Source organism: Scatophagus argus, chromosome 2 (genome assembly GCF_020382885.2).
Source record: "Scatophagus argus isolate fScaArg1 chromosome 2, fScaArg1.pri, whole genome shotgun sequence".
NCBI classification, from domain to species: domain Eukaryota; kingdom Metazoa; phylum Chordata; class Actinopteri; family Scatophagidae; genus Scatophagus; species Scatophagus argus.
The window spans coordinates 13,732,804-13,755,445 of NC_058494.1; the positions used below are offsets into that span (position 1 = coordinate 13,732,804).

The 22,642-nt window shown below is 41.5% G+C and overlaps 3 protein-coding genes across 8 annotated transcripts in view; all 3 read left to right on the top strand.

Annotated features, from left to right (window-relative positions):
• LOC124070920 (ras-related protein Rab-3D-like) overlaps positions 1–22,642 on the top strand; it is a 29,554-nt gene that overhangs the window by 4,751 nt on the left and 2,161 nt on the right. Inside the window, exons 3-6 of one of the 6 annotated variants that reach the window (XR_006845262.1) lie at positions 2,345–2,463; positions 3,518–3,642; positions 3,783–4,029; positions 4,411–4,723. Coding sequence is in view for 2 of the 6 variants with exons in the window: in XM_046411274.1 (XP_046267230.1) it covers positions 2,345–2,463; positions 3,518–3,642; positions 3,783–3,970 (432 nt within the window). In the remaining 4 variants the exon portion in view is untranslated. Of the gene's footprint in view, positions 1–2,344; positions 2,464–3,517; positions 3,643–3,782; positions 4,724–22,642 lie in introns of those variants that run through there. The other 5 variants (XR_006845264.1, XM_046411274.1, XR_006845263.1 and 2 more) reach the window with 5 other exon arrangements.
• On the top strand, positions 5,100–10,007 carry LOC124070911 (tetraspanin-1-like). Its single transcript, XM_046411254.1, has 8 exons — positions 5,100–5,239; positions 6,715–6,795; positions 7,363–7,578; positions 8,123–8,197; positions 8,307–8,414; positions 8,627–8,767; positions 8,861–8,953; positions 9,349–10,007. Exons 2-8 carry the CDS (start codon positions 6,739–6,741, stop codon positions 9,403–9,405), a joined length of 747 nt encoding a protein of 248 aa, XP_046267210.1. The 5' UTR covers positions 5,100–5,239; positions 6,715–6,738; the 3' UTR covers positions 9,406–10,007.
• On the top strand, positions 13,038–14,129 carry dand5 (DAN domain family, member 5). The gene is made up of 2 exons (XM_046378517.1): positions 13,038–13,520; positions 13,830–14,129. Exons 1-2 carry the CDS (start codon positions 13,038–13,040, stop codon positions 14,127–14,129), a joined length of 783 nt encoding a protein of 260 aa, XP_046234473.1.

Consider the following 22,642-nt stretch of genomic DNA (forward strand, 5'->3'; position numbering starts at 1 on the left):
GTGAGTTTAATGGGATTAAGAGTCTAGTTAGCCTGCAGCAAAAATGATTTGGAAAGAGCTGTGAAATTCGCATCACTGAGGTCTGAGGAGCATTTCCAATAGAAAGCTTGGGAAGATTTCTTTACAGAGCAAACAGGTTTGACAGACAAGACATCAGCAAAACTAAGTATAAAACTCTGTAGTCTCTCTAATGTCAGAGATGTAATTTACTTGAGATGATTAACAGCATTTACCTCTAAAATACAGCTTCAACCAAAGGCAGAGAGCTTTTGAAAGCCTGTGTCACACACACACATACACACACACACACTGTGTATCCTCACCCCATTTCCCACTTTGCCCTCTTACATGCTGCTGCCTGTCACAGATGTGGCGTAAACTAATTTCTCACACTGTGGAGTTAATGACAGCTGATGTTTAACATCGTCCCCAGACGGCAGAGTTCATGAAAGATGCATGGATATGAGGTGCCGGAGCTGAATGTGCTTACTGCGCAGACTGACACTCGGGACAGATCTATTACTGAATGGTAGCGGAAAGCGAGGACTTTTTTCACAGCAGGGCTGTTAGATGAAAGTAATACATTTTTTTTAGCTTTAATATATTCAGCATAGGATCATGCCTTCTCATACTTTTACACGAGCAAGGGAAAATGTTATTGGCCGCTGAGCAACTTCAGTGGGACTCATGGGGCCATTAAAGCAAGTCCAACTCATTTTGTAAAACTCTGCACTAAAGTCTGAGACAGTGGTCACATCTCATGCTGTGACTCCCACAGTATGATCCTGTCACACTGTAGGACACTGACGATCCCTAAATCTGCCTCTTGTATGACAGCAGAGAATACATGACAATAATATTGAACCTGACATTTGCTGACCTAAAGTGATTTCTCTCATTATGTGACCTGAGACCTGAATGCAGCTCTAAAGCTTAGCGTTCAAATATGCTGCATCAAGTTTAAAGTTTAAGAGCTCTACAATGTGCAGTTGTAAGAAATAAATGGGACAGTAAGAGCGCACGAGTGACAAAATAAATCTGTTAACTTTTGCATGTTCACGATCAGCAGTTTTCTGCCTCTCTTGTCTTATTTGTAGCAATATTATTGCTTTTTACTGTAATACTTTTTATTATATTCTTCATAGCCCTCAATGGAAACAACCTATATTCCTCTTGACTGAAGCAGGTGACATGGTATCTGCCCATTTTGTGTGACAGAAAAGTCAAATGACGCACCAAACACCCCTTTTTGGCACACGTTCCCTGAAGCAGAGTTAATAACTAAAGCTGATAACCACCATCGTGATACTCGTTATCTCAGACTGGAGTTTTAGGTTTGGTCGAGCCAGCTCACACTGTGCCCTATGGGACCCCTCCCCTGCCCTGCATGTTTTAGACATTTCCCAGCTCCAGCACACCTGATTCAAATGAATGGGTCATTTCCAGGCCTCTTCAGAGCTGGATGATGAGCTGATCATTTGAATCAGGTGTGCTGGGAGGAAACATGCAGGGCAGAGGGTCCACAGCATAATGTCTGACTCAAACCCACAAACTCAGGCATGTCATGATCTCTACTTGCCAAGTCAGGAATCACAGATGGCTTGATACTAAATTATGAGATTGTATCTAGTGCACATTATCTGAGTGTGTCTCACACTGCGCGGTGGTGTGTAAAAAAAAAAAGGAAAACCTAATACCGAATATAAACCAAAACTTAACCCCTAATATAACTTTGCACAGTCTGTTACTTACAGCATTGAGGGGATGTAGTTCACTTTTAGAATCTTTCTAGTCCGTTATTGGAAGCATAAGCTGTGAAACAAGTCTCTTTCTAATATTAAATGTAAAGCAAAGTCTGCAGTGATACAAAACAGGAACTCAAAAGTACAGTTTTTAAGTTGTTTTGTTTTTGTCTTGTGATTATAAAGTTTTCCCACGGTCACATCAGACCTGACGAGTGCATCGGAAAGAAAAAAGAACATCTTCATAAGTTATTTTTGTCCCTTGAGGCATAGCCACAGTGCAGAGAGCACATCCTGGTGTGTTTGCAGGGTGTGGCAGCACATGATGCTTGGGATTATTTTCTGTTGCAAGTGAGTTAATGATTCACTTTTTCTTCTCAGTTAACCAGGTTAACCATTTGTTTCCTTTCGGGAACCTTTTTGCATTTTTACTGAAGGAATAAATTTGTTCTTAAAGTTACTTATGAGGATTGTAAAGTATGTGTTGGAAATGGGTTCTTCCTGTCACCCAGCCTTCGATAGAAGCTCCTCCTGTAGCGTAAAGCAAGTCTCTGATCCCAAAAAAAGACCCAGAATTTCCCTTGTGTGTCGTGTCTTTCCAGGACACAGCAGGACAGGAGCGCTACCGGACCATCACCACAGCTTACTACAGAGGGGCCATGGGCTTCCTGCTCATGTATGATATCACCAGCCAGGAGTCGTTCTGCGCTGTACAGGACTGGTGGGTCCAGATGTGACGTCGTACTGTTAAACCACAGTGGTTGTTATCCAACAAGGCTGTGTGTTGTCCCATGAAACTGATTGCTCTGAAGTTTTTATTTGTTGATGCCTGTGACCTGAAGTCAACCTTCAACCTTTTTGCTATATGTACATTTACTATATGTACAGCAATACACAAAATGAGACTTGGGGGGAAAATGTTCCATTCCTGTAGTGATCTGATACCCCAAAGAAAAATCACAAACAACCATAAACACAGTAAAGAGTTGCTTGTGTAAAGGTACATAGCAGACATTTTACCTCCAGACATTGTAAAATATTTGCTGTAGGTAAATAAAGAGCTGTGGATTGAAACCCTGCAGAATAACAGCCACGATGGCATTAGTGATACTTGAAATAAATATGACTAAATTTTTAAAATACTGTTTGATTTCCTGTAACTCACAGCTCAAAATTCCTTGAACTGTTAGAAGTATTCACATCTTTAATTTAAAGGTCCAGTAGGAGGATTTAGGGGATTTATTGGCAGAAATGAAATCTAATATACATAACTGTACACCTGTGAATAAGAAATGTTGTGTTTTCGTTAGCATTAGAATGAGGCTTTTATATCTACAGAGGCTGCAGGTGCTCCGCCAGGGAGTCTGCTATGTCGCACTTCTGTTCTTCTACGGTGGCCCAGAATGGACAAACCAAATACTGGCTCTGTGAGGGAAAATACTGTGTTCCAAGTAAAAGTCTCACAAGCAAAATTTTACTTAAAACAAAAAGTGATATCAGCAAAGTACACTTCAAGTATCAAAAGTTAATGTACATGCTTTTTGGCCTTCATAACATGATGCTGCTGGATTATTATTACTGATCACTGAAGTGAGCAGGGCTTTAATGGAACAGCCGGTTGGGGTGTTTATGGTTAACTTAAGCTTCTTCTTACACTTGTGCATAGGCTCATCTGTAATGATGCATCATATCTTGAAAGCTGATCCTATGTTTTACATGTAATATCTGCTAAGTGACTAATAACTTCACCATTTAGTTGTGTTGGTGTTTCCCAGGGCAACCCAGATCAAGACGTACTCATGGGGCAACGCTCAAGTAGCACTGGTAGGCAATAAACTGGACTTGGAGGAAGACAGGCAGGTCCCCACTGAAGACGCCCAAAGACTGGCTACAGAGCTCGGTCAGCACACACACACACACACACACACACACACACACACACACAAACTTTGATCACACGCTCAACAAGAGCACACAAGCCAAACGTAACTTCATAAAAACTCTTCTCTCCCTCTCTCTCTCTCTCTATGTCCTCTGCAGGCTTCCAGTTCTTTGAGGCCAGTGCCAAAGACAACATCAATGTGAAGCAGGTTTTTGACAGCCTGGTGGACGCCATCTGTGAGAAGATGAACGAGAGTCCCAACGGTGACACCAGTCCATCAGTCAATAACAAGGGAGCCAACCTGAAGGAGACGCCCAGCAGCAGCCGGGGTGGCTGCTCATGCTGATGGCTCGCAATCCATAGATAGAAATTCATAGAAAGTGGGTTTCGTAGTCATACACACAGGCACACACACACAAATTAACTGAATTGTCAAAGATCTATCATTGTGAATGTATTTTACCATATGTTACTGGAATACTATCATGGATGCTTGGCTTCCTCTTATTTCATTTGATCTTTTTCCAAATTGATGGTGACTTTTCTCTGAATGTGACTGTTACGCTGAGATGCCAAAGAGCTGCACTGGGCAGCTGTGCCTTTTGCCTGACACTTTTGCTTTATTGTTTTTGTCTACTGGGTGAACAGCACCTGTTGCAGGGAGAGGATGTGAATGAAGGGCAATGAACCAGATCAGCATGACGCGGGAATCAACGTGATTTACTTGAGTCATGCTACCCCCTTGTGGGCATTGTGTGAAATTGCATCACTGTGACACCTTACTATACACACACACACACACACACACACACTGAGTGAACTCCCCTCATGTGATCTCACTGAGGAAAAAGTCTCTCTAACTGCTCAGTTCAAAGTCAACCATAGATGAGGTCAGACATACCTTTAAGGTGCTGCGTCATTTCAGGTCTATGTGTGTCATTACTGTTAGTTGGAGGGATATTCTTATTTGCTTTAAATTTATATTTTTCTGTTTTTTTTTTCTTTTTGTACCTTAAATGGTTCATGCTAGTTTAATATTTTCCTTTTCCAGGTTTATTGTCTCCCTCTAAAAGTTGTGATTAAAAGATGTGGGTCCATACATTTTGTCTGTTGGTTTTTATTTGATCAGTTTAATTAAGGCTATTTTTCTGTATGAAACAGCTCTTCTAAATAACAGAAAAAGTCTGATAGCTCTTCACAAGTTTCTATACGGTGTTGACATTGACATAAATCCAACGTGTTTTTCCATTCATTTGAAACACTCACCAAGTTTGGGATTATTCCCAACATTGAATTACTTAGTTCCTTGAATCAACTCCTACTTTTGAAATGGTTTAATGTCTTGACCTTTAAGTAAATGTAATAAAAAAATGAAAGAGCATCAGTTTAGTGATATGACCATAAAAGTTCCAGGTCATCAAAGTTTCCGATCTATTTTTAAAAGGACTTTGGATATGTTGCTTATCCACAACCCAATGTCGGTGACGTAAAGGGCATGAACTCTCTGTGGGTGTGAGAGACCTGAGGGAAGATAAAGGGGCAAGTGACAGCCCTGTTGAGCAGACACTCCTGACTGATCGACCTCAGTGGGCAGACAGACTTCACTTCAACCCAGGTGGGAGCTTTATGCTATTTCATATTTTCAATTAACTGTGTGATCGGCACCTAAAAACCTTTAATTTCTAATCTAAACCCACCTGATAACACACCGAAAGACATGATGAACATATGACATGATGTGGGATGTTTTTGATGTTTTTGAGAGAAAATTGAGTAAACAAGGGGATGGTGAATGACATATTCTTTGTGTTTGATAAATTATTTCCTTCGTAATCAAAGCTTCCAAAGCAAAATAGTTACCTGATGTCTATTTCTCAGTATTGTTTGAGCATTGTCATTTCGGTTGGTAGTTCTCGTACCTAAATGGGTTCACTTCTCATAATAACACAATAATTAAAGTACCAACAGAGTCATTAAGCTTAACCTAATTCTCAGTATATGTATATATGTTAAAAAAAACAACAACTCTGACTCCCAGCAGAGGAAATGAGCTCCTTTAGTAGCTGCATTTCCCCTGACAGAGCTCAGGTAGAAACCTTGAAATGTTCTCACTGTTTCTCTCACTATTCGAGCTGCATTAACAGCAGTTATGTGTTTTGTTTTGCTGACTCAAACAGCACGAGCTTGTGTCATGAAATTATTTTATCGTTGCTCGAAAACAAGGAAACAATTCAACAAGTATGTTCCCACTAACTGTTTTAGTCAAAGCTGCAATAAGGAAGAGAGAAAGATCAATAACTATAAAAGTGAGCTCATGCTCCCCACACAAGGAACAGATAGGATTAAAAAAAAAAATTGTGTAATGCTAGGAACAAGATGTATGTGTTTTATGGCCACTTGCAACATGACTTCCAGTAAGTTGATAAGATAACTTGGCTCATCACAAGACTTCTTATTAACCAAAGCTGCATTTATGGCATGCTTGCATGGGAACTCTTTTCCATTCATTTCATGTCGATGTGGGTCACATGCTAATAAAGAGGTGGGTCATATTTTTTTATGGCAGAATTTATAATGTGCTACCATATTATAAAACCACTTTTACAACTTACAATCAGGAGTATAAAAGTCCAGAGATTCGGGAAGTGAATTTTTCCACCTCGTACCAGATGGAGTCTGATGGAGTAAAAACATGTAAATATCATGTGACTCAAATGTGTGCTAGATAATCCTGTGAATAACTTGCAGCTTAGGCGAAATCAAGTGTGGATATGAACGAACAACTTCTCAAACATCAACCGAAACCCTGGATTACGACAGCATGAAAAAGGTTTTATTTATTTAGGGGAGATTAAGACCCCTTCTGTTCCTGCCAGTTACTGTGGTTAATGTGTAACCAAAGCAAATGCCATTTGACCCACACTGGTGCTTATCTGTGTTGTAGCCATCCCCATACCACTGCTTTTCCAAGGGGAGGTAAAATGCAAAGTTGTCCAGTTAACCAAAGATGAATAAGGAAGCGCGACAGATTAACTTGTCATTTACAGCAGCTGAACTAACAAAACTTTTATGTGCTTTTTTTTTTAACAGTGTGAAAAAAATAAACCAGCCAAGATGTGTTGCAAAGGCTTTCTCAAAGTGATGATGTTTATCTTCAATGGCAGCATCTTTGTAAGTTGGAATAAAGAAAAAATAAACAATAAATATGAACTTCCTTTGCACTTTGTGATTTGATATGAGGGTATTTATGCTATAGATAATTATTGTAAGGGATGGACAAACACACAGTGGTCATCTTAAAGCATTTGAATTACTGTCCCAGAAGCTGCAACCAGAGGAATACTCCCCACGGAGCTGAGCAAATCCTGAGGCCCATCTTAACTTACTAGATAATACATTATTTTTTGTAATCTAAAAAATCCTCCCAAAGGCTTCCTTTGCATAAAAAAAAGTATTACTACAGTATTACTTAGTACAATATGAAGTATGACTTCACCAGTCCAGAGTTGACAGGTCTGAGAGAGCGAACAAGCTGAACTCTTGCTCACCTGCTACCAGCCTCTTATATCTCGAATTTGCGCTCTCTCTCTCAGAAGAAGTATGGGCTCACAAGTAGCAAAACATTGTGTGTGTGATAATTTTATTTATGTCATCTGTCTGTATCATTTGTCCATGTTGTAATGCTATGTCCACTGTTCTTTATTCTTTTTCTCTGCTCTTTCCTCACCCCTCCAACAGTTGGCGGGTGCAGCCATCCTGGGTGTCGGGGTGTGGGTAAAGGTGGACAGCGGTTCTCTGCTGGATGTACTGAATAACTTGCAGAACGCTTCCTCTCAGTTATCCCAGCTGGCTAACGTCAGCTACCTGCTCATCGCTGTGGGTGCTGTGCTGGTGGTGATTGGCTTCCTGGGTTGCTGTGGAGCAGTGAAGGAGAGCAAGTGTATGCTGCTGACGGTGAGCTATGTTTGACAAGTTTTATGCTATTTTTGGAAAAAAAATATTAATTTATTGTTAGTAGTATTAATGTTGTTGTTGTTATTATTATTATTATTATTATTATTATTATTATTGTATGTTTTAAAGACTGTGATTTCTGGTCTTTCCTATGCTTGAAATGTCACAACAATAAAACTTAATTAAATTAAACTGAACAATATGATTTGGGATTTGATTCAAGTGTTATGAGGTCTTTCCAAAGTGACATAAACCTCCTTCTTATTTTTTTTTTTTTTTTTTTTCATTCATAACTGGAGAGCAGCGAGACCTACATTTACATTTGAGACTATCTGGATAAGACATTTGAATTCTGATACCAGTAAATGTTGAAATGTTTGATGGTTATTTCACCAGAGAAGTCAAGAAGAAAGCCTTCTCATTTAGTCCTGGTCAATGTGATGTGATGAACTTTATCAACGCCCGTTTCTCACTCAGTGACTGAGACTTGGTTTTATAGAGACAGTGGGAGTTTTATATTGTCGCATGTTTTCTCCCCATTCAGTTCTTCAGCATTGTGCTGATTATTTTCATCATCGAGGTTGCAGGAGCTGTGGTGCTGTTCGTCTTCCAGGGTTTGGTAAGAGTCTCCAAAATCCAAAATAAAATTTACTCAGCAATATCTGCAACTTGGATATTCCAACTTGAGAAACCCTGAAGTCTGATCCTTTTCAATTTGTCCTTCTCAGGCTGATCAGCTTTTTCGGGATGTGCAAGACGAAGTTAGAAAAAGCCTTCAACGTGAATACGGGAACGAAGGAAGTCTGACAACTATCTTTAACACCACCATGGAGAAGGTACTGTATTTTTGGCTTATTTTTTAAGAAAAGTCAACACTGACAATTATTTGATTTCGTGAGTTGCACGAGCTGTTTGGTGAAAAATCTGAAAATAGTAATAATCCTATGCTGATGACCCAAATTTCTTCTGTTACCAGATTTCACACCTGTATCTATAACTGAGCTGCTTTTATCAAGATTGACATGAACACTTTGTCTTTTTGTTCTAGTTTCAGTGCTGCGGGATCCAGAACTACACAGATTTTGATAATTCTCCTTTTAACAAGGAAAATGGAGGTCTTTACCCAGAAACATGCTGCAATAAAACTGTCACTTTGGGTGATTGCAATTTAAGTGAAGCAGAGCAATCGGTACAAGACCAACTTACTTACTTAAAACCATTAATAGTGATGCGTGCAACAGCTGTTCCTTATCTCTGCTACAACCTTTTATTTCTCTTCCAGACCGTTGATAACTGCCTTAACAAACTGGTGCAGCTCATAGAGGAAAATGCCCTGATAATTGCAGCTGTGGCTCTAGGAATCGCGGCTCTTGAGGTACATAAAACCATGACAAACAGCTCAGGTCCTCCTCAGCACTTTGGCCACATAGATGCTTTAATAGATAGGTATTTAAGTGAAATAGCTTTAAAATTGTCTTTTGTTTCATGTGTCATATTGTACGACATGCCAGTGTGATATCATCATTATTACCACCATCATTTCTTACAATTCTTGTCTGCAGACACCTAAACAGACAATCAGAATAAGTTAATAAAAAGATGATCCAGTAGGCTTTTATCCTCTCACAAAACCTACATTTAGACTGTTATGATGCTTTCTGTCTTTATAATTTATTATCCTCCAGAACTGTATCAACTTGCACAGTCCCCGTGTCTCGCATCCATTACACTGTGCTCAGATGATATGTTGATTATCTGTTGTCTTTGCAGATTGCAGCCATGGTGGTTTCGATGGTTCTTTACTGTCAGGTCGGCAGTAAGGATTAATGTTTCCTGTCTGGGATGAAATAACAACAGTTGTAACTGGTGAAGACATTTGAATTGCAAGCGTTATTTTTGTGTGTTTTGTTTTTCTGTTTGTTTTGGGTTTTTTTTGTATAAAGTTTTTTTTTATATTTGATTGAAAACAGACAGAAATCAAAGAATCGGTGGAGCTGATGTTTATCTGTACACATTTATACAGGGACTTATTTATGTTTTAAAAGGGCTGTTGTCAGCTGACTTTGTATGTGCTGATACATATAGTTAGCAATGTGTAATGATGCACAGAGCAGAGAGCATCTGCATAAGTCTTGTCAGTTGTTTATGTCCCCCACATTCTCTGCAATAATATATTAAATTTATTTTTGTATGTTTGATCATGCTGAAATGATGAATGTTTGAATGAATGAATATTTATACATTGATTCTGGTCTCCTTTTGCGTATTTTTATATGTGAATTTAGCGAACATGTAATATGCAAACGCATACTTGTGTGGATCTGTGAAGTTTAGAAGTTAAACTGTGTTAGACGATAACGTATTTGTCACCAACGGATTCTGGACTGAACAAAGCATGAACCAATAAACAGCTAAAGCAGCATATCTGAGATTTCATAGTTGATTTCAATTAAGTTTCAGAAATGTTTCACCAATGTTGTCGGGTTTATCTAATCCCACACATGAGAAGATAAACACACAGCATTCAGGAGCTATGACACCAATGTAATACGTACATCAGCATCAAGACCAAAAGTACTTTGACTCTACTTAGCCTCAATCATGGGAGTATTACAGTCGCCCATATTAGTGGTCAGGTTGACTGATGTTTAAGAAATTTCCCAACATTTACTCAGAAAGTCCAGATGGATTTTTAGCGGATTATACCTGATTTCCTTGATGACCTTCCACAGAAGATACAATGTAAAAACCGTATATTAAGTATGTATGGGTACAAAATGAGTTTTGCTTTGATGAACATATTATGATTCTGCCTGTGTGTTGTGAGGCACTTTTTTAGTGACTTGCTGCAGGTGTAACAGGTCATCAGTGCACAAAATGTAGCAGTTTGGACCTCAGTAATAAATGATTTGAAAGATTAAATCACACCAGGGAACAGAGTAAGACAAATGTGTCCCATATGGTCGATCCTTATGTCAGAACTGCTATACTTTCAGTATAAATAAGTGACTTGTCAACACATTAATTGCTGCTGATACACTACATGACAGTTGACATCAGACAACAGCGTGTGTGTCAGCGTGTGAGGTGTGTTTAATGGCATCTTGTTCGTCATCTCATCGCACTTCGTGCCAAAGATACATGATGACCCTCCTCAGCGGCGATGTAATCTAAAAAACGCTGTCCCTCTTACTGTCACCATAAAATCATTTGATCTACAGTTAAATGCGATATGTGACTATGCTTAATATTGTTTTTCTCTTTGTTACACAATGTTAATGTCTGTTTCTGAGAATGTGAACTTAAAGGATAGGGTACATTAAATGAAGTCAAGATGTAATGCAGACTGACCAGCTGAGCAGAGATACAATATTTTGAAACATCATGCCTATAATCTATGAAGATGATTATATGCTTTTAACATTTTAAGTTAGAAACAAATTTTGTGTGTGTGTATTAAGTCGCTGTGCTACTTGGCATATTTATTCATATACTTCTCAGCATAAACCTTAGAAGGGAAAAATATAAATATTATTTTTTGAACCTATTATCTGGCATCAGTTTTTCTTCAAACATGGACCTGCTGCGTCTCTTATTTGTGGGGTCACTTAATCATAGTTGCAAAGAAGTGTGTTTGTCAGGATTGTCATCAGTGACGAGATGGAAGGAATCCACATGCGCTTTCAAATGTGTGGGACGCATGGACCAGGTTCAGCTTGGCCTTCAGGTCTTTTGATTGTCCCATCTCTGTGGGTCTTTGTCCCTCATAGGATCCAACCTGAGCGTTGGGACACAGCTCACAGGTTTTCCTGAGCAGCTTTGTACTCATACTTTGTACTTCTAAATTTTAAAATGCGGTCCATAGTTTACTGAGAACAGTCCTTCTGTGTGAGTAGTGGGACATGCAGTGCTGATTATACTTTGTAAACTCTGCCCTCTTGTGGAAAACATTTATTCTGCATCTGGAGAGAGTTCTTATCCCTTATAAATACTAAGCACATTCTCACACCCTCTACATCATTGCTAATATTTCAGTGTACAATTGGAACCGACTAGTGGGTGAACGTTCCAGCTCAGTGTAAATGAGAAAGTCTTCAGATTATACACACTGAGTCTTTTACACTTCCGCCTCTTGCATCTGTCTGGACCATAATGTTAAGTGGTGTATGGGAAGCAAATGTGGAGAAGAGGCAGTGAGACAAAGAGCAGCTTCACGCCAAGGTTTCTATGAGAAAGTCAAACACTCTTTGTATTATATTGTAATTACGTTGTCAAGCCAGTCGGCCTTCTATAGCCTGTGCGTGTGATCAGGTCACGGGTGACAGAGCACACTGAAGTCTAATGGTGTCATGATGGGATGTCAGGAGAGGCTGAGAAGGAACTTGTGGCATTAAATGGGCAGGAGACGGTTTGTTTACAAAGGGAGCATAAACTCATTATTGCTTTACAGCCAGAAGTAATAAAAACACCTGCTGAAGAACAAGGGCTAACATCTTCCTGAAGTCATTGGCTGAGACGCAAAACATTTTTAGCTTGGTAAAACTTTTATCCCTTACACCAAGTCTGATTCATTTAGTTTTTACATTCTTTCATTAATTCATTTAAGTTTTTAGCCAGTAGTTGAAAATGAGTTGTTCATCAGCAAGTTGGGTTATGTATAAATTTCCCTCCATGAATATTTTGAGCATATTTACTCAAATCATCTGTAATTACTAGAATGCAGGGTGCAACGTAAATCAATATTTGCTTGTTGATTGTGGTTTAAAACAAATACAATGGAATATAATTGTTGCATATGAAGAGGATGTGAATCACAAGATCTCAACCACTGAACACCAATGGAGCATGTGGGTGACATTTTATGCGGCGCTCTGCAACAGCAATCAAAACATCAGATGAGGAAACAGATTTTGAAAGGATGGTATTCATACCACCTGTAGTGTGACATGAAGAATTTGTGCAAAGGAGCTTTGAAACTGTTCTGCTAATACACAATTGTTCTTTCCCTTATTTTTTCACCCCAAAAAGCTAATAAATAAATAAAAGTGATCTAGATAACTATAATTAGCTGCAAATGAATTAAGCTTTTTTTTCTATGATGGTGTTTTAAATGTTCCCCTTGAAGCTTCTATCTTCTCAGTCTGGCGACCATCCATGAGCTGGAGTTTTAGGCTTGGTGTGATGTCTGGTCTGGTGTGGGAAATGCGACACCTTCTTTCCATTAAAACACAGGTGAGATCTGGCAGCTAGCTCTATAAAAACCTCCTTCCATCACTCTGACAAACCACTGACAGCAAGGTTACCATTTGGAACCTTGGACCAAACCACCAGACAAAGATTTTTTTGTTCAATCCTTTACTAACTTTTGTTGTAGCTTTTTATTTGTTTTAGTCAGTTTGTGAAATCAAGAGCATAATTTCTATTTCAAGTTGGACAAGCATCTCTTTTTGTGTCGAAGAATGGCTTTCCTTCTCAGCCTTGTCCTTTTGTCAAGCTGGACCGCTGTAGCTTTTACATTCCCTCACAATACTTTTGACAACATTGTGAAAGGGTCAAGAGTGGAATTTGAATCATCTGGCAGTGGACCAGATGAACCTGTCCAAGGAACAGTTAAGGTTGTGCAGCTGGACCCTCGTGCCCTGGCCCAGTCAGGGTTCTTCAGAAGGGGGTTGACCCCCAGAAGAGTCTCGTCCATTAGCTCCAGATTGTCCTTTCCTGCATTCCTGTCTCGTGGGCGTCCAGGTCTGTCTCCTGCCCCCAAGACCCTTAAGAGTCCACTGCACCACCTGCAGCCCAAAAGCTCCACTGAGATGGAACTAAAGAAGAGGCAAGGCCTGCAGATGTGGCAGAGAGCCATAAATAAAGGAGAAAAGTTGACCACATCCCTGCAAGTCAAACTGAGGGACACTAAACAGGCGTGTGCTGCAGTACCTTTCACTCAGGTAAGAGGCAAATACTTTTAAATCATGTATTATGGCACAATTTTATTTCCTTTCTCTGCCAAGACAGATGTCAGTGCAGCCCATTAGAAAGAGTGATTTTTTTACACAGCCAAATGCAACATAGCAATGTTAGGAACTGTTTCAGTGGCAATAACCGAGATCATTATGGCTTTGGTGGAGGATTAGTTGTGATGATGTTGAATTACATAAACACAAATAGTCGATTTCTACATCCTCAGAGGTAAATTCAGACTGACAATATTGCAGTGATGTTTAGCTTAATCTTACCCCTCTCTGTCATCCTAACAGCGTGTGACAGCAGATGGGTGCGAAACAATAACACTGCACAATAAGCTGTGTTTCGGCCAGTGCAGCTCGCTTTTTGTCCCATCTGAAGGGGAGTTTGCAGGGCTGGACATTGGCACAGATGCCCTCAACCACAGGACCCCCTGCTCCCGCTGCGCCCCTTCCAAATCTCGTGTGGTGACTGTACCCCTGCGCTGTGGAGCCGACGTCCGGGAGAAACAAGTGATGGTGGTGGAGGAGTGCAAATGCGAGACGAGCCATGAGGAGAATAGGGCTGAGGCTGCAGCTCCCACACACCTGTAACTGTATTACATGAAAATACATGATATCTGTGCTTCCCTCCATGACTTGCTGCAGTTTAAATTTGGGAATCAAACAGAATATTCTTTTTGTCAAATCACTGCCAAGATATGAACTGTTTTTCATGACGCTGTTTTTCACGTTACAGTTATTTGTATCTCTGTGTGTGAAGTGTAACTCTATTTGTTATGAGTCTGAATTTGTTATTCAGAGTAAAATATTCTGGTGGTTTCTTCCACCAATGATTAATGACAAAATGACCTTTATTTTGGTCATGTAATTTTTTGATGCAACAGCTGGGGATATGCTGAAAAATGTGTTGTAATGTAAACTGAAATATTGTGATATTTAATATTGTCATTAAAGTGTCCTATTTGTCCACATTCTTTTTGCCTGGTATTGCTAATTAGTTTTCTGCCAACACTGTTAGATTTACAAGTGCAATTTAGTTTGCATGCAAAGCTCAAGTAAAAACATGAAGAGCATTTGTTGTTTTTCCCACTCACTCTCGTATTCAAGCGTTCAAGTATCGGCTCCTATATTTTATTAAAAAGGCATGTTCAGCCCACTTTTAGCACATAGCACTTACATCTGAAAGCACCAAACTAGAGAGCAAACGAGCTATTGAGCACGGGTACTTAGCAGTAAGCAAACATAATTGTTTCAGCATGGACCCCTGAATTATGTATAGGAACCACCTATTCTCATGCCCAATCTCTTTTCAGTGTAGTTGTGGGAATTTGAACATCCTTCACCACAGATGCACTTGAGTGAGTGGGCATGTGTGCCATGTGTGATTGTGTGTGTGTGTGTGTGTGTGTGTGCTTAAGGCCCATAAAACCTATTATTCATTTATATACTGGCACCTGGGTCTGGTAAAGTGAACTCATCCCACACATCCCTACATACATTCCCAATGGAGCACAAAGAAGGGGGCTCTTTACATTGCCTTGGCATGCTGTCAAAATGAATGCTTAGATGGCCATTTGCATTCACGTGGGCTTTCTGAAAAAGTGAAAGCGTTCATTGCGCTATGGGGGTGCATTGAGTCCCTTGGATTCCATTAGCATGTGATTAGCATCTTGGGTTGATGGCTATATTTTCCAAGATTGATGGGACAAATATTTGCCCAGGTCTTAACTATGAAGAATTAGGGGCCACTTTTAATCAGGCACTTGTTTTTTCTTAATATGCAGAAAGTGTAAAGGGGGGGGGGCTCATACAGACATGCTGACGGAGATCAAATTATACTTTTTAAACTCCCATTCCTCATGGTGAAGAATGTTGTTTGTAGCAAGTAACTGACAACTAAACCTGTACTTTGTTTAGTCATCCATCTCTGTCTTTGAACAATGCTGCACATGCTATCTATGATAATCTACCCACTGTGGCATTGGGCATATGATGATGGGGGTGAAGGGAGAGTCATGATGTCACTATCTCACTGTCTATTCTCTCCAAACTCTGTAGCTCTCTTATTCCAATCCTTTGTATTTTTTTCTGAAAAAGGGAGATAAAAAAGAAAAAAGGCAGGGTGGAGGGAGGGGAGGATGAGGAGGAAGAGGGGTGGGAGGGTTGTTGATTGAACAAACAAGGTGCACAAGAGAGTGCACCACTTAGCAAGACAGATGTCAGCCCCCTTTGCATTGTGGGATCCGGCGGAGCACTCCTGCGTCATTAAGGATGGCCTGGTTCCCATGGCGAGGGGAAAGGAAGGAGCGAAAGGAGGAGGGCCCGCTGCCAAGTTCAGCGCCTCGGGGATCAGATCAGCATCACGGGGTGCTAAGTGGCCTAGTTAGCGCTTTAAAACGCACAATGAGCTGCCTGCTCTTTCTCTGTGTGTGTCGGCCTTTTAACTGTCAGACATGGAAATGGTTGCACGATGGAGGTGGGGGGGTGGATGCAAACGATATCAGGTTAATCAAGGTGTATCAAGAATAAACTGAATTATTGATGAAGGATTTGGGGCCTGTTTTTGCACCTTAACTTTGAAATTAGTTTTTCTGAACCAGTAAATATAGTTAATAAACATTGTGAGGTACTTGTTGTGGTTCATGGTGCCTTATGGTAAAGCAAATCTCCCCATGTTAGATCATTCTGATGCTGTTCATCTCTTACCCCTAACTTCCTGTGTGTCTCTGTGTATCTATAGCTATGGCTAAGTAGACCAAACTGTGCTAAGCTAACGTAATATCTGAATAGTGTTGGAAGAAGAGGGTCCACCAGATTTTCCTCAGCCGTTTGGGGCCCTGTTGGAGCTAAACCGTCATGATAGATTGGAGTAGAGTGAACTATGGATCAGTCTCCCAGATCTGGCATCGGCGAGTGAGAATGAACAGGGGTCCGTCGTGCACTCCCTGAGAAGAAACTGGGATGGTGATGGCGGAGTATGCCAGGAGAAATGTGAAGACCTGTTAAGTCATAGACCAGGCAGAGTCTTCTCACCTGAATCCCACCAGAGCAAGTCTACTGGTGTAGGTGTCAGGCACTGGGTGTGAGGGTGTCTGGACCACAGCTAACATCTACCTCCCCACTGATATGGTGGTACATGCCCACTCTGTGGTGTTAGTCTGGACCAGCTGGTCAGAGTTGGCTCTGCAGGAGATGGTGCCCCGGGCTAAGCCTGCCAGCCTACTGCCATTCTGCTTGGCTGCCAGCTCGCCTGCCAGGCTGTCTGTTGGGTGCTGAGGAGGAGAGAGAAAGGTGTAGCCTCCGGATCTGCACATCAAAGTTTGTCACTGGATCAAATCCCTTAGTGGTTTTAGTATCTGGTACAATTACAACGACTACAACTGTTAAAAGTACCAGAGCTAATATTCCCAATAAAATAGGTAAGTAGGTAGGTGAGGTGTGTGTGTGTGTTTTTCTTACCTTGTGGGAACAAAAACCTGTTTACACAGTTACACATGGGGACTCACATACCTTATGGGGACAAAATACAACTTCCCATGGGTAAATTATCATATTTTAAGGTGAAGACTTGGTTTAAGGTTAGGTGTAGCTTAAGGTTAGGGTAAAGGTTAGGCAAGTAATGGTTATGGTTATGGTAAGTCTATGTAATATCCCAATAGGACATGAAAACATAAACTCTGTGTGTGTGTTCCTATACCTTTTTAACTTTGTGCAAGTTTTATATTTGACTGACTGGCAGTCACACCTCAAGCACTGTAAATCTGTATGAACACTGAAACAGGTTTTGCTTGCTGTAGTCATCCCTCCTGGCCATTATACTGAAGTTAATACGGAGTTTCAGCAATCTGATCGAATGAGTTTCTGTCAACTTTACAGTATTTTTTAGAGGGAATTTTGTAATAAAAGCTCTATAACTTTGCAAGATACCCGCTTGAGTCTGACTGCCAAGGCTTCATATTAGCTTTAGATAAACGAATGCTGTAAATATGGTCTCCCAGCACAACGAAAGCAAAGGGATCTTTTAATGGCTGGTATAAACAGGTGAAGTGGATGCTGCAAGTGAAAACTGTGCATGTGAGTGATTGTTTTAAGGTTGTCTTGAAAAAGAAATCACAATCATCATCTTTTAGTGTAGCATGTATGTTTCTTATCTTGAATTATCTTTTATGATGTGATATCTGTTTTATATGTATCAATGAAACCAAAAATGAAATCATTTTTTTGGTTCAAAAATGAACGCTTGTCTGATAAATGTTGGTGGACTGTTTGTATTAAAATGTCAAAAACAATGACCACTTTATAACTGCAAATTCTATAAAATTATATAAACCTGTAAATCAATATAAAATCCCAATATTTATGCACACACACAAACTGGTTGTTGAGGTACACACATACTTGACCCACTGACCCCTTGCTTGCCGATAAGAAATGCATGATATCTGTGTGTTTCCATTTGTTTGGGTTGTTTGTCTGACTGTACTTGTACTCACTGTAGCTTCAGCGTGGCAGCAAGTGTGGTTGAGTGCTGAGCTGTCAGTAAACCCTCTGCTGGAGTGTGGTGATGATAGCAATGTCGCTGTGGCAGGTGCGGTCTTGCATGCCATGCAGGTGATGTCTCTCATGCTCACTTAGCTAATGACTCCAATTAAGGTAATTAAGAGCTGGCACAGTGAAACCTTTTCACCCACCCACTGCCAACCCATCCATTCCTCTTCCTCTTCACTCAGAGCACATCAGTGCCCACCTCGTACCACTACGAGCTATCATCCATCGGGCGACATTCTCTTGCCTTCCCTTAATCTTCCTCTCGTGGGCTCCTCTCCCTCTCCTTCATGCCACAACCTTCATGTGCCTCTGCTCCTGCTGAGGCCTTTAAAAGAAACATGAAGCCTAAAATCAGCTAAATGCTCCACTCCAGAAGCACTTAAGAGACCCTCAGCTCAACTTATTGTCACAGAGACAGCTACAGAAGGGAGAGAGCGAAGGCCAGGTCCGGCAGGAGAAAGAGGGGAGTTAAATAGGGAGAACGGAGGCAAGCCAGGTCCTAACGAGGGGAGAGATAATTGTTTTGTTTTGTTAGGGGCCCTTCTTCTGCGTGGAGGGAGTTGAAATGACATGCCACACATGGTTTTTGGATGAAGTGGGCGGTGGGGGTGGGTGGGGGGGGGGGGGGGGGGGTGCTTGATGGAAGAGTGGTGGATGTGTAGAGGAGGGGGGATTGCAGCACAGAAAAGGTGGTCATACGTAGCATAGAAAAAGGGTCCAATAATCTGCAGCCACAAGTGCAAAACACTGGAATCTGCTAAGTGTTATTCTTCTTTTCACATGCTCGCATGAAACTTTGATTATAGTCAATGCACATTGTTGTCTTCCACTCACGGTACCTCTAGAAAATTTCAATGTCAAAATGCACATTAATCACAGAGTAGTTTAATATCACCGTCCACAAATTCCAACAGTGGGAAAGACCATACTGGGCCAAGCTGGAGACAAAACTTTGGCTACAGGGCTCGGTCACATTTATCAAAATTTATGAAATGGCAAACATATGAATCTCTGGCTTCTTGGTGTTCTTTCAACACTTGGATTCCCATACTGACAGTTGATATTCCTGGATTTGTATTTGCTGTGGTCGTACAAACACTCCTCCAGAATCTCCTCATAATTTTTGTGAGAAAAAGACTTTGATGTGTACTGTGGGTTTACCTCTACCTCTTTTTCTCATGTTTTCCTCCTCTCCAACCAATTTCCTTTTTATTTTAACCAGAGGCTAATGTGAGAAATGCAGCTGTAACTCTTTATAGAATGTGAAATGTGTCTGCAACCAACCCTTTTGCTGGAAAAGCTACCTTAATTTTCTCCTCCCTCACATAGTGACACAGTGAGAAGCATCGCTGGTGACATTAAAGACAGTTTTTCACTGTGAGCTGATAGCAGAAACCTTGTGAAAACCACCATCATCAAAATTACAGCTGAGCTCACTTTGGTAGTCTGGCGACTAACAGCATCAAGCAAATTATCCTGGTGGGCTGCCTCTTTGAGCCAGGCCGGAGAATCACCTCCAGAAGCCTGTCACCACTTCCATGAAGATAAATGGTATCATTACACAGTCTCCATCATGCATTAGCTGATCTGGAATCCACTTTCTGCTCAAAAGTGGAAATGGCCATGGATTACACTCAGTCATCGGACAGCACTGACAGTCTGAGCAACGAACATTGCTAACTCATTTCACTGGGGCACTCATCAGGATGCTACAGCAGACATTAATTCCAAAACTCTTTGTTAATGTCCTCATCTTGAATTATGGTCATGTAACAACTGATTTCTGCTCTGTCTGTTAATAGGATCAATACCAGCACAGACACAATTTATCCAACACATTCTGCCAGTGTCATAGATATCTGTCCACAAACAGTCATCCTCACAGTGGGCAGGGGACAGAGAGTAGCATGCCAATGCGTGTGTGTGTGTGTGTGTGTGTGAGAGAGAGAGAGAGAGGACGAGTGATTGAGAGAGAGACAGGGAGACAGACAGACAGACACAGAGCTGGGGGTAGAAAAGGGGGGAGTGGTGCACCAGTGTTCAAGAGAGATAGGCCAAGTGAGAAAGCCAGGGAGTGTGCGCATGTTTGAGTTTGTGTGGAGGGGTACAGAGGAGGGGTGCAGGTGGCATGGAGCTGGCGCAGGCCTGGCCCACTGTCCCCTGGCAGTGCCAGGCTCCATCTGTCATCAGCAGGAACATCTGCAGCCCAAGGTGCCCTTGTCACCCAGCGTTAGAGTAACGAGTTTGGCGTTTCCATTAGTCCAGGGCCCTCGCCCGCCTGCCCGGCTCTCGCCAAAACCATGGCATTTTGGGTGTGAGCTTGTGTGTGTTTGCCTATGAGTGAGTGTGTGTCTAGATATGAGACAGGGAGAGGGAGAATGAGGGAGCGAGCTGGGGGTAACTGGATTTGTCAGTTTGTGCGCCTGTGCATGTGTGCAGGAGATGTGAGCACCAAGCCAAAACAACATGGCAGTGCAGAGCGTTGACCCAGCTGGGCTGAGCCGGCATGTCGAGTCATGTCCCCTCCTGATGTGAGTGTGCCCAGTGCGCTCGCACCACTGCCAGACCCAATCTCTGGTCCCCTTCTCCTCTTCACTCTCTTTCTCTGTCTCTCATCTGCCTGTCTTCCATCTGTCTGCCTCTGTCTTATCTGTCCTCTCTCCCTTACCTCTCCGTGCCCCTTGTAGTTTCTTCTCTCTCTATGCAGAGTCCTCTCACACACTGAATCTATACTAACATCCTGCCTCTGAGCGCTCCTCTCATTTTTATCTTCGTTGTGCCTGAAAAACAGATGGTACATCTTTCCCGGCTCCATCTTTTCATCCCTCTCTCTGAGCCCCCCCACCCTCGTTGTCCTGTGTTTCTTACCACAGCCGGCGTATCACTGATCCTAACTGGCAGTCCACCTGTTTATTCTGCCCCCCCACCACCACCACCTCCCTCTAATTTATAAACCTGAATCATTCTTCCTCTCTCTCAAGGGCATCAACATGGTTTTATTATTACTTATTGTAGTTATTACTTTTACATGACATTTTGTTAAGACTAAACAAGGCTTACACAGTTATCAGCGTCAGTTTCAGCAAGATGGCTGCTGCTTGTGTTTACACCACATGGTGGCTCTAACGAGCAGCAATCTGTCTTAACATTAATGAAGCGAGCTTTGGCTGCAATTGTGTCAATTACCCACAGAATACTAATCAGACAAACATGAGCAGATCAGAATGGGATAAGATTGATTATACTTTTTAATTTTCTGTCTTACATGTATGCGCGTATCATAAATCAGTTTTGACAGCTTTTATGAAGATGGTGTTTAGCCTGAAGGTCTGAGGCAAATTATACTCCACTTAATAAAAGCCCAACATTCAGGCCTTGTGCAAGTTGGACTTTCTGAGGGTCTTGCGACACATGAACTTTGTACTTTCACACATGCTCAAATGCATAAATACTCTTTTTACAGTTTTTCAAAAGTCTCACTTAAAGCTGCAGCTTTGTTCTGTGAAACGTCAAATTCAGTCATTTCCTGTGAGAAAGCACAGGGTTTCAAGTGATAGTTAAGACTTCTTTTGCTCTCTTTTTTTTCTTGGCCTGTCCTACAAAGGTTTCTCATTCCCCTATCAAAACTTAAAAAGTGTGTGGAGATCGAGTGAGCGAGGCAGAAAAGGAGAGACATAGTGAGATAAAGCAAAGGGAAGCGACAACTGCTAATCAATAAGATTTCTTCAACCTTGTTTTTTTCTCCCCCCCCCCCCCCCCCCCCCCGAGGCTCGCGGCATTCAAGACGAGCCAAGGCGAGCTTGGCATTGTCGAGCACGCCTTAAAAAGAAACACCTGCGAGGTGGAAGACTTAAAAAACCAGCAGAAAAAAAAAATCCTGCTTTTCGCAGCTCTTAAAAATGTTGGCAAATGTTCCATGGGTTTTCTGGGAACAAAACAGTAAAAAGAAAGAGCTCCCATGCAAGTGAAGACAAAAGGGGATGGTTTTCCATAGAGATGGAGGTGTCATTACACTTGAGACGGTTGCCAGATTTGGACTTAACTTACCCCCCACCCCCCTACCACCACCACCACACACACACACACACACACACACACACACACACCCCACACTCCTCCCCACCCCCACACCCGTCCTTGTACAGTCTATACCATATAGTTTATTATTGGTTCATGAGCAGAGCGGAAAACAAATAATGAATGGTAATGTTTAGCTGTTGACAAAATATGTATGTAGCTTTAGTGGGAGATGGGAACGAGGGAATGCGCAGAGACACAAAGATGGAGAAAGCCGGGGAGGGAAGGGAGAGGAGAGATAGAGGAAACTGGAAAGGGGGGTAACTAAAGCAGATGGCACTCTTGGCATCCACCTCTCTCTTAAATCTGTTTCTGCTGTTTTTCTCATGTGCAAGAGGCTTTAACCCTGTGGTAACCTGTGTCCCGGCCTGACCCCGAACCTATCTGCTGTATGTAACAAGCCTGCGGTGTGTGTTTGTGTGTACACGCGCATGTTCATCTCTAGTACGTCTCTGTCTGCACACTCATTTAATCGGCAC

Coding starts and splice junctions, on each gene's coding strand:
- dand5 (XM_046378517.1), top strand. CDS start 13,038: ATGGCTTTCCTTCTCAGCCTTGTCCTTTTGTCAAGCTGGACCGCTGTA. Junction 13,521..13,829: donor CTGCAGTACCTTTCACTCAG/GTAAGAGGCAAA, acceptor TCATCCTAACAG/CGTGTGACAGCAGATGGGTG.
- LOC124070911 (XM_046411254.1), top strand. CDS start 6,739: ATGTGTTGCAAAGGCTTTCTCAAAGTGATGATGTTTATCTTCAATGGC. Junction 7,579..8,122: donor GCAAGTGTATGCTGCTGACG/GTGAGCTATGTT, acceptor CTCCCCATTCAG/TTCTTCAGCATTGTGCTGAT. Junction 8,415..8,626: donor TTAACACCACCATGGAGAAG/GTACTGTATTTT, acceptor TTTTTGTTCTAG/TTTCAGTGCTGCGGGATCCA.